A 12,429-nucleotide genomic window follows, 5' to 3' on the forward strand; every position below is an offset into this window, starting at 1 on the left:
TCTTTTTTCTCTTATTTATTTTTCGTTAAACGTGCACACCTATGGTGCACCCTAGGTACATTTTTGGGAATATGCTAATATTTGGAGGCTAACGTGGAATCTAACATGGATTTTCCCAGCAAATGACGGTGAATGGGTGGCTAGCCATAATTGTAAATACTTCCGGGTAGACAAAAAATAACTATAATCATCGGATGCGATAAAAGTCTGTTTATTCGATGGATGTTCAGTTATTGTGTGACTAATGAGAAAGCTGATAAAACAAAATGTACTAAAAGAACATTGAGATGGAAAAAATTGTGTTCTCAAAGTATTGTGCAATTAAGTAAATCCCTGATGGCCTCATTTATGAAATCCTACTGGGAATGACGTTGTAATTATGGATATATAAGAAACTGTTTACAAAAACACCAACTAAATGTATGAATAAATATGTGAATACCAATGGGGATACATAAAGTAGCCTCTAATATATTCTTTTTATTGTTTAGGGGGTTTAATGTATACAGCAAATATTTTAGAAAGCAACAGAATTAAGTTTTGATTAGCAAATTTGATAAGCAAAATTGCCTTTCGGATGGATATGCAATGTGGCAGATTGATTTCGAAATCAGGGAGTGAATATTCATTCCTGCATTGGATTTAGAGGAAATAGACCTGCTTGTGGAACTGATTGGTAACATGTACTCAAGGCCAGTTCAAATAGTATTTCAGCAAATAAAAGACTGTGTACAAATGAGAGCAAACACAAATTAACATACCAGAAACACAGATGCACGCTTTTAAACAAATTTTAATGCAAAAGAAATAAAAGAAAAAAATAGATCCAGTATAGTTGCTCTTAACTATACAATAAAAATATCTAAAAGAAAATGTAATCTGAATGAACTGAATCAAAATTGAATGAGAGATACAATAAAAAGGTTTTCAATTTCTTAATTGCCCTCTGGTAGGGTAACTGCAGTTGAATAATATCATGCCAATCTTAAATAGGATTTATGAAACAAGAAAAAGTGCCCAACACCACTGCGGGGATGACCAAATGCACAAAACCAATAAAAAGCTTAATGTATTTGTGCAATGCACAGTCCCCTTCAAAATACTAGTTAAGCTATTATTATTGGTCATTTCAGATGGTAAATGTTAACAGTACAATTTGTTTAATAATATAACCTAATCTTACTTTTAGATGCTAGAATTTACAGTGATTTGTGACTTAAAAAAAAAATGTCCATTAAGTCTTCACATTGCATACTTCTGGGTCCATTCTCTCGCTAGTCTGTTGTACCTGGTTCAAAAAAAAGAAAGAAAAGGAAGTTTATAACCAGTCGTTTGTCTGTTCCGACATCATAACCTAATGTAACATCAAGTATGGTCCTAATTTACTCGCCCTCATGATGTTCCAAACCAGTTTGAGGATTCTTCTATGGAACACAAATGGTGAATTCACGAAGAATAACTAAGTGAAACTTGCTGATATAATGAAAGTACAGCTGACAATGAACTAAATTAAACTCTTCTGAAGTCACATGGAAGCTTTATGAAGGAACAAAATAAAATTGAATTAAACAAACTGTTCAGTATCTTGATATACTTACGAGTGACATCCAAGGTGTAAAAGAATCATTCATCGCATTAGATCTTTTCTATGAATCAAATTATCTTCTAGTTCACAAAACTCTGGTTCTCGGGCTCACAAACTCAACTGGTGAATATCAAAACTAGAATGATTTCTCATTTGTTTGCTCCTTTCTCCAGTAACCTGGAAATTGATCGACGTCAGCCATCTTGAAGAACATCTAAATGATCTACTTGCCCCATGAGAAAGCAGGAGCGAGGATACACAAGTGTATCCTATGCGGAAGTGTTTCTTAGGTGTCTTCATAACTGTCACTTTTTAATTTACCTTTGCAGTTTAAACAAACCATACATTTCAAATAGAAAATAAATTAAAACGAAGGCCTAAATTTAAGATATGCATATCAATTGTCAATACCAATTGTCAAATATCAACGCATACCATTTTGGATTAGTTTTAACAAACTAATAAACTCAATGCGATGCATGTTTATCTGTCATACAATACATTAAACAAATTAATGGGTAGGTTTTCTGTAATAGTACTAAACAAATAAATGCATTTTAAATACTCCCATTTTGTTTAAAATCACATACATTTTGACTGATTATTGTTTGTTCCACTGCTAGCTATATTTTAAACGTGTTCATTCTTTTTAAACTAATAAATGCAAGATTTCACAATGAAGAGAAATATATGATTTATATAAAATCAAATAGATGCAAATGGTTAAAGGTGCAGTAAGCAATTTCTAAGAAACACTGTTGATATTTGAAATCAATCACAACAACAAAGTCCTCCCTTCATTGCTCTGTCCCCCAAAATGCAAGGATGGATGTCTCTATCATAGCTGAAGTGCAGTGTTGGGAAGGTTACTTTGGAAATGTAATACAGAATATAAATTACCCTATTTAAAATGTAAAAAGTATAGTGTAACTAATTACTTTATTAAGGTAACATTACATTTGATTACTTTTCTAAATTTCTAACTAATGTTTTCAAACAGGCTGGGTTAACCTTACAGTAGTACTTAACACTGATTACTATCAGACTTATATAATTCCAGAAAGCACATGGAACGCATTTTAATCATTCACCAATGGTGGTAACTCTCAGACAAGTAATAGCCTAGCTTTCAGCGGCAATGTGGATTGATTAAATTGACAGACGCGATGAATTGCAAATTCCAACAAGAAAGCCATTCAAAAGAATCAGAATAGCGTCTCTTTACTAAACGGCCTTTAAATGGCTGGAGGCATTGTGCACATCAAAATTAGGCAAAGCAACAAATTAATATGATTCAACATATCGTAGCTTTTTACAGAAAATATTCAGATGAAAGACCCCTTTGTAAACATTTTCTTAAGCAACTAATTGAACTACACAGTTTTTCTCAGAAACTGTATCGAATTACAGTTCCATTTTATTTGTAATTAATTTACATAACACCGTTACATGTAACTAGTTACTCCCCAACACTGCTGAAGTGAAGCAAAATAATGCTTCGTGAAAAATAAAGTGAAGATGATGAAAGAACAAGGAAGAGAATAAAATAGTTGATTGTTAGTGGGCAGCAGCACAACAGCTCCAGACAAATAATGACACTCAAAACTGTCCTGTAACTGTAGCTAACATTACAACAACAGCATATTATGGAGTGGAAAGCTTTTCCTAAAGCTCTTACCAGATCATGACCCTTTTTTTCCCCAATAATATTCATCTGACCTTTTCTCTCAGCCATCTCTCTTTCTACAGTCTTTCTTCAAGTCTCCCTCTTGCTCACTCTCTCTCCTCCCCCATCATGAGTGTATATGCCTCCTACTGCAGTGCTGATTGGCTACAAGAGTGTTGTGGTGCCTAGATTGATCCACTTTCAATGGCGTTTCTTGGAAAATGCTTACTGTACCTTTAATAAACTAGGCCTATGCCATGATTTTTTATTTTTTTCCCTGTTTCATTTATGTATGACTGACAATATTAAGTTTATTAGTTTATGTTAAAACTTTGTAATGGATGGAAATTAAAATTTAGGGCTATATTTGAATATTTTTTTTTTTTACATTTTAAGCTTATTTCAACAGGGAATATTGCTTCATTAATAATTATGAATTTCTTAAATAACCAAACCTTGACAACATTAGGGCAGATGATCAAAAATATCCCAATTAGGGCTGTCGCGGTTATGGAATTTCCCTTGCGGTAATGTTGAGTGGCTCAATAGCGCGATATGCGGTATTACCGCCATTTATTTATTTATTTAATTTCTATGTATTTGTTGCTAAATAAATAAAGTTTACGATGTGGACAAAAACGAGGACATTTTCAGTAACCAATGTAACCGAAACTAAACAGCGTCTACACAGTAGCCTATATGCGTATTGAAAGACTTTCACTCAGCGCGCATTGTAATGACAACGGACTTTAAGCGAATCATTGAACCGTTCATTCAACGAACACGTTTAAAAAAGCTGATTCATTAAAAGAGATGTAAAGAAACAAGATGTTAATTATTTTTAACTTTGAGGTTCAACTTTTCAAGGCTCAGCTGAGCAGCAATAAGTCGCATGGGCAACGCTGAAGCTGATGCTTCACGTATTAGAGACCAATATAGCATTGATTCAATGCGTGACTCACTGATTTTATTTCCCCGCGGCTCCCTTGTGCTGTGGGATGCTGACCAGAGCTGCTGCCGACGCGCATTTATGGGAAAATACCCGCGAAGAGAACGTTAAAATGATGATGCAACAAATATTTCGCTTCCCTTTGACACGACTTCAAAGACAGACACAGGTAATTGCACGTGCTCTGGCGATCACTCACTGTCTGTGTGAAGCCTGTAGGCTACACATCACCATGATAAACAGTCTTTTTATCATTATGAACTTGTTTAACATTCAATGCACATGCATTAAGTTCAAAACAAGAAGGGTATAGCCTAAAACATGAATATCGCGGTTGCTGCGGTTATGTGCAATCCTCTGCGGTTGACTTGTCAGAGGCGCGGTACTACAATATTGCGGTTACCGCGACAGCCCTAATCCCAATACACAATTTTTATTTATTTTTTTCAATTTTTCTCCATCCTCATTTTCAATCCTTGCCTCCTTTCCTCGCATCATAGTTGGGAAGAGCTTGGACACGAGGAAAGAAAATGAGAATGCACAATTTAAGAAATGAAAAGCGCCAATTGATCTGAACGCACTGGAGGAGAATATTATCAGTGAATAACAGCTTAAATTATAGTCTTTCAAACACACAGTTATTTTATGACTTCAGAAGACCTGAAATCTAGCATTCAAGTCACTTGCACTTGACAATACATTTATGGTTCTATTGAGTCCCTTTAATGCTCGTCTTGCATGTGAAAGAGCAACTACAGCAGTAATCAAATTGTCTGTGTTCCAAAGAAGAAAGTCTCTATGGGTTTAGAAAAAAAACATGAGGGGAATACATGAAGACAGAATTACAGAATCACGATATACTTACTTTTCTTTGTCTGATTTGTAGATGTGTGCTATGTCTGGGACTAAGGGGTCATCAGGATTTGGATCACAAAGCAAAGAACATATGGACAAAAGAACTGAAAAAGAGTTGAAAACAATTATCAAAACAATGAAATTATGGCAATTAGTTGTAATCAACTAATAAGCAACAAACAATTGAGGGACACACAAGTACCTTTTGAAACTGTTAGTGCTGGAGACCACTGCGACCTCAGGATGTCCAGGCAAATACTTCCATTACTGTTAATGTTGGGATGGTAGATTTTCGTTGTAAATGCTACCTGTTAAATTGAGATGGGTGTCAAAATGCCATTTTGAAATAATATGGCAATTAACGGATTAAAAGGTGTAACATCACTACCTTTGGTGGCTTGAAGGGATAGTCTGTTGGAAAGTGAATTGTGAGAAAGAAAACCCCTCCTTGGTATGGGCTATCACTCTACAAATTGAAGGAAAAGACAAGAATTAACACAAACTGTGGAGGTGCATGAAAAAAAGACAACAAAATTGCTGTTGCTTAGTGATAGTAAATAATAAGTTAGTAATATGCATTCTAATAGGTGCTCTGAGATGCTTTGTGCAACCACCTTATTTGTAGGATAACACCGGACGCGACAAGTCAATAGAACCCATTATAATCAGTGATGCTGTCTACAGTATAATCAGCGATGTGACAACAAATTATTGACAGTAAACTGATGCCCTGTTCTATTTCTGACATACTTTAAGTGTGAGCTCACTCAAATTAGTGATGCGGTCTACATTATAATCAGTCTACCCATGCTGTCTACTTATTATATTCAGTGATGCTGTCTACACAACAAATTCCAGACAGTGCACTGATGCCCCTTTCTATTTCAGATGCACTTAAAGTGCAACTTCTGACACGAAGAACGAATGGATTTGCAATGGTCGCGACGCCGTTAACATTTATTATCGTGATCTTAAAAAGAAATGGTTTATAATGCAGATATTTTACACATTTTTAGTCTACCGTGTAGTTTGTTTAAAAGTTGGTTTTAGTGATGCGCCGATTCTGATTAATATTTTATAAGCAAATTAGCCAATTACGATACTGGCTGCCGATTTGTATCTTTGATTAAGCAAATTGATGTTTCGTTTATTTGCTCTATAACAGGCAAACTGGCCTTTGACAAAATGACAAAACTAGCTGTAGCCATTTGAAACTAGAGGCAACCACACCATTTTAATCACGATCCAAAGATGCTACACACATGTATCGTGAGCTGTTGTTTTTGACTTTAGATTTGAGAAATTATGTAGCATACGACACCTGCACAAAACAAAAACAGCTGACAGACTAAATGTCGGCAAATTCACTCTCTGACAGTAGGTGGCACTTAATGGACCAGTAGTGGTTTCTTTGGGTACCACTGTACACAAAGCAGCGCTACACTTCTAAACAACTTTATATAGAGGTAAGAGAAAAAGAAAATGGCATTTCCTTCAGATACATTCATATAAACTCCCACCCCCAATTTGATATTTAAATTTTTCATCCTATATTTCGAACACTGAGCTTGCAGTGCCATGCTAATGCTGTCTTTGGCGTCTCCCTTCTCTTGCCTTTGTTAACGTCCTGTTTAAAGGGTTAGTTCACCCAAAAATGAAAATTCTGTCAGTATTTACTCACCCTCATGTTGTTCCAAACCTCTATGAGTTTATTTGTTCTGCTATACACAAAGGAAGATATTTGGAAGAATGTCTTAATCAAACAGATCTCATTCCCCCATTGACTACCATAGTAGGAAAAAATACATACTATGGTAGTCAATGGGGAATGAGATCTGTTTGATTAAAACATTCTTCCAAATATCTTCCTTTGTGTTCAGCAGAACAAATAAACACATAGAGGTTTTGAACAACATGAGGGTGAGTAAACACTAACAGAATTTTCATTTTTGGGTGAACTAACCCTTTTTAAGACCTCATAATATTTCCACACAAATTACATTTTGACAATAATTGCTACTATGCAGTTTGTGTGCAGGTTCAGAATAATTTGCCAACCACTGTAGGTGAATGAATGAATGATTGCATATATATATATATATATATATAGAGTGCTTTCATGGTACTACTGTACACCCAAAGCACTTTACCATCATATCAGGGAATCTATCCTCAATTAGTTAATTGCATTTCCAAGTTATGCCTTTAATTCACTTTAAAACACCACATTATCACATTCAGCAAGTATTACTGAGCAAAGCACACTGCTCAAGGCTGATAAAGAGTACTTACAGGTCCCATTATTGTTGCCTGCCAGTGAAACACTACAAATACAAAAAGAGGATTATTGAAATTTGTCCGCTGTGTCAGATGTTATGTAAAGCAACCTAATTTAATAGACCAACAGTGAACCTACAATCATCACCAACCGGTCCAGCAGAGCACTGAGCAGGAGGGTCCCTCTGCAAGTCTTGAAGCTCCTGAAATAGGGGGGGGGAAAAGGATTCAATTAAAAAAAAAAATACATTAGTGGAAAAACAGAATGTATGCAGTCAGTTCACACAGTTGCCCTATCAAAGTAACCACTTATGTGTGGTTCATAACCATCAACCAAGTTCTACTAACTTTTGTTAACTACAAAATGGCACAACGATCTTTGCTTTCATTTTGAAAATAACTACATGTCAACTACCACAGTGATTAGAGTATTAGTAGACTGTTGGGTTAGTAAAATAAGTTGTCAGTCAGGAGAATGTCTGTTGTGGGGAACATCAAAATAAAGCGTTAGCAGATATGAACAGTCTACTAATACTCTAATGACTGGTAGTTGACATGTAGATGCAAAGGTACTTATAGTAGAATGTCTGGACTATAGAAATAAAAATGTACGCTAATTTTTAAATATTATGCGCTTGAGATATGTGCAACCTTAAAAACAAGGATGTCATTCATCCATTTTTAAGTGAGGCTTCAGATACTGGCATCCAAATTGGGTTTGAAAAAATGATCACAGGGCTTTGTATTGTTTATTAGCCCTAGACGTATTTGATACATAAATAATAAGCATCTAAATTGTCAACATGATCAAAACATTTTTTGAAAAACCTGTTGTACACAATCTATGAAATTCCTTATACATGATTGACGGTTCCTACTTCCGTTTGCAAGTAAAGTAAACAGTATGATTCTCAAACCGTCTATCGTCAGGTCGTTACACTCGCCTTTCTGCTGTGAAATCTATAATCTATTATCATAAAGTTAACATTAGAATAACTTATATTGTTACTATTTCAAGATGAACATATACTGCACTAAAGTAATTTAGCTTCACTTGAAAAAATAATATGCATCAAATACAATACATCAGGTTGATTAATGTTTATATGTAAACTAGGGGTGTAACGGTACACAAAAATCACGGTTCGGTACGTACCTCGGTTTTAAAGTCACGGTTCGGTACGTTTTCGATACAGCAAAAAGAAAGAAATGCCAGAGAAATTTCCTATTTGTTTAAAGAAAAAATATTTTTAAATAAGTGTGAGTTTTTTTTCTAGATCTTGAAACTTTCAGGTTTATAAAGAGGGGTCATCTTTGAAGGATGAACAAATAATGTTTTGGTCATCACATTAAAAATAACATTTAAATATATATTTATTTATATAATATTTGAATTTTGATGTGCTGGAAAAAGATGTGTGAAGTACTTGAAAGCATTTCACCATTCCAGCCAAACTGGTTCCAGTTAGTGTTACTATATTAAATCCATGGTGAAGGTTGCTGGTCTGTGGACGTAAAGTACTAGTTCATTCACGGCACAATGTTTCTCCTGGTTTCCATGATAGCGCTGTTTGATCTAATAGAGATCTACGGTTAATAACGGAGAAATGTGAATGCTTCTCACTAGATCTCGCAGCGATGTTATTACCTCAGTGGCGAATTCAAATGTTTTCTTTACCGGATCTCTTAGCGCGGTGTGGTAACAGTGTTGCTTGATCGAGATCGGCTCGCGCTGCACAGATGTTGCTGGTCCGAACTGATAAACGATCCGTGAAGCACATAACGAGTAGCGCAGTTTTGTTCTGCTTTCATTACCCTTGCCATTTGATGTTGCGCAATGTTGTGTTGGCCGCGTCAGCACGAATTTTGCCGGCAAGAAAAATGGTCCAAGCAATCGTTCGGTTTGTATGCGTACCGAACCGGAAGCCTCGAACCGAAACGGTTCAATACGAATACATGTACCGTTACACCCCTAATGTAAACTCTCAATCAATTTTATGTTTTGCCTTCAAAATAAAAACTAAAATAAAACTAAGCCTTTATATCATCTTACTATTATTATAAGATATAGAGTGACCATTGACATGTAAATGCATTTTATGCAAGTATTCTGTTAAAAATATCTCATTGATTAACATTACAAATAATTTCATCTTCATTTTTGTATATAAAAATAACAGTAACTGCGCCAAAACTACATTTTTTGCTTAGTTTGGGCATCTGGATAAAATACTGTGAGCTCCATATTCTTACAAGATCATTTTTTTATAGGCCAAAAATCCTAATGTATCAAATATATCAGCCAGACACAATCAGAGTTATATTAAACATATATGATAATGACAATGATATTCTGGCTCTTCCAAGCTTTATAATGGGAGTGAATAGTACCTTGTTTTTTGAAGCACAAAAAAGTGCATTCATCCATCATAAAAGTCACTCATACGGCTCCAGGGGGTTAAAATAAAGGCCTTCTGAAGCGAACGGGTGCTTTTTTGTAAGAACAGTCTCCAAAATTATAACTTTATAAGCTATAATTACTGGCTTCCGGTAATGGCCGTACGCGAGTTGAGTTCCAGTGGAAGAGTGACCTCTGACCTGACTCACGCATGACGTAGGATGTAGGAGAGTTGACACCTCTTGCATTTTAAATAAATAGGGCTGGACAACAAACTTAAAGGAGTAGTTCACTTAAAAAAAAAAAAAAAAACTTTTGCGGATAATTTACTCACCCCCATGTCATCCAAGATGTCCATGTCTTTCTTTCTTCAGTCGAAAAGAAATTAAGGATTTTGATGAAGAAATTCCAGGATTTTTCTCCATATAATGCACTTTACTGGGACTCAAAGGTCCAAATGACATTTTCAGTGCAAACTGGAAACTGTTCAAAGGGATTTAAACGACACCAAACGATGAATAAGGGGCTTATCTAGCGAAACGATCAGGCATTTCAAAAATAAATAAAAAAGGTTTTTTTTGTTCATTTCATTTCGCTAGATAAGACCCTTATTCATCGTCTGGTGTTGTTTAAAGTCCTTTGAAGCTGCAATGAAACGGTCATTTGGACCTTGAACCGTTTGAGTCCCAGTAAAGTGCATTATATGGAGAAAAATCCTGGAATGTTTTCATCAAAAACATTAAAATCTTTTCGACTGAAGAAAGACAGACATGGACATCTTATGACATGGGGGTGAGTAAATTATCAGCAAAAGTTTTTTTTTTTTTTTTTTTTTTTAAGTGAACTACTCCTTTAAGCTCCACTGACATTTCTCTTTAAAAATTCTCATTTAAAACTTCTAATTCGTGACCGGTGTTTTGTTTGCTCTAACTAACCTCTGCACTTCCAGGTTCGTCATCAGCCAGAACTAGCCTTATACGATGTAACTAAACAACAAACGATGAAACTAGACTTGTACCACTGTTACCGGGAGGCAGTGATTGATTATAGTTTATAAAACTATGAATAAGAAGATCCTTTCTTACAAAAAATCATAGATTCGCATCAGAAGGCCTTTATTAACCTTTACTTTTATGATGGATGCACATTTGTGAAGTTATTTTGCGCTCCCATTATAAAGCTTGATATAACTCCAATTATTTTTGGCTAAAAGAAGAAAGTCATATAAACCTAGGATGGCTTAAGGGTGAGTTCATTTTTGGGTAAACTAACCCTCAATTAATATTACTCAGCATGTATAATTACACTGTAAAATGGACATCTTAAAGTGTCACCTAATTTTTAACATTTTGCCTAAAGGCTTCAATCAAAATGGTTCTCTCAAAAAAGTCGATTTTCTACTTTAGCAAAGGTTTAGATTTTTCAGTAGACTTTTATTTAATGTCAGGCTTTAGACAGTCAAGTTTCAATATAAAAAATATGTAATAATACACATTTTAAATGATAGCACAATATTAACAATGATGACCCGGCCTGAACATGAGCCAATTTTAATAGACGTGGATAGATGTGCCTTCTGGTAAGGACTTTGCGACTAGGTAGGGTGTTTAACAACAATGTCTAAGTGCGATTCACAGTGTTGCGAAACAGAAACTGTCAAAATGGCAAAGTGATGGCGTCACGCTGGAACTTCAGAGAATCAGGTTGTGTTGCTTTGTGTCAAACACAAAACACAATAGCGCCTACCGACCATATTCAGATAAACTACACCATATCAATTGTAGCCAAAGTCACTCGAAATGTCACATCAGCTGTGAGGTTTAACAAAGCACACAAAAGTGGCTTGTGAAAGTGGATGAATCCACACAAAATTGGCCTCGTTTAGTGTGGCAGCTACCGATGCTGAAGCAGGTTTGCTGTCTTTGTTCAGCTCTGGGCCTTCTCGAACACGGAAGAAAAGAACACAAAATATGTTAATTATTGAATAGATGTATCTCTTCAGTTGGTTTGTCGGTAAGGGGTTTAATAAACTGAACGTCTTGATGTAAACAAATGACTCATTTACGCGATTGTTTGATTTTACATGTATATCGTTGCTCGCCCACAAACACAATACGATGGTTGACTGACAACCTTGACGCGTCACTTTAAGTTCTGGTTTTATCAGCATTACTGACAATTAAGAAAATCACATATTTATTTACAGTACTAACAGTATATATTCAATAAATAGCGTAAAACGTCATGATTTGAGGGAAGAAACACTGCTAGTTAGCCATTATATGCTACATTCCACATTTACCGTCGACATATAAGCTATAACGTTAGGCAATATTCTGAATCGGTTTGACTTGATGCAGACTACCAACGCAAAACCATAACAAATAAAATAGTGTTAGTTATGTAGATGTTTATTTTAACCCCGATATTTGACATTAACAACACAAGCAAGGCAAACAAAAACTTGGCTAATCAATGTTTATCATTCACGCACAAAGGTCTTACCTTCTGTATTCTCTTTAATGCCATGCTGCTTCACTGTGTGTACCGCCCCAGATTTACGCGATTATATTATCTGTCCGATATTATTGCTACGAAACAGCTCAGCAATACTGTGTTTCCCTGAGTAAAAAAACGAATGAGAGCGGCGAGAAAGAGAGACAGCTGTAGCCCAGCAAGCTCACACTTCCGGTGCGGAG

The 12,429-nt window shown here is 35.5% G+C and overlaps 1 protein-coding gene across 1 annotated transcript; it reads right to left on the bottom strand.

Annotated features, from left to right (window-relative positions):
* Window positions 1–922: 922 nt before the first annotated feature.
* On the bottom strand, window positions 923–12,401 carry ube2d1b (ubiquitin-conjugating enzyme E2D 1b). The gene is made up of 7 exons (XM_039653323.2): window positions 12,236–12,401; window positions 7,472–7,535; window positions 7,348–7,379; window positions 5,444–5,521; window positions 5,258–5,363; window positions 5,066–5,159; window positions 923–1,288 (listed from the first exon to the last, which is right to left on the bottom strand). Exons 1-7 carry the CDS (start codon window positions 12,257–12,259, stop codon window positions 1,243–1,245), a joined length of 444 nt encoding a protein of 147 aa, XP_039509257.1. The 5' UTR covers window positions 12,260–12,401; the 3' UTR covers window positions 923–1,242.
* Window positions 12,402–12,429: the final 28 nt, after the last annotated feature.

This window comes from Pimephales promelas, chromosome 17 (genome assembly GCF_988280905.1).
Source record: "Pimephales promelas chromosome 17, fPimPro1.hap1.1, whole genome shotgun sequence".
Classification (NCBI taxonomy): domain Eukaryota; kingdom Metazoa; phylum Chordata; class Actinopteri; order Cypriniformes; family Leuciscidae; genus Pimephales; species Pimephales promelas.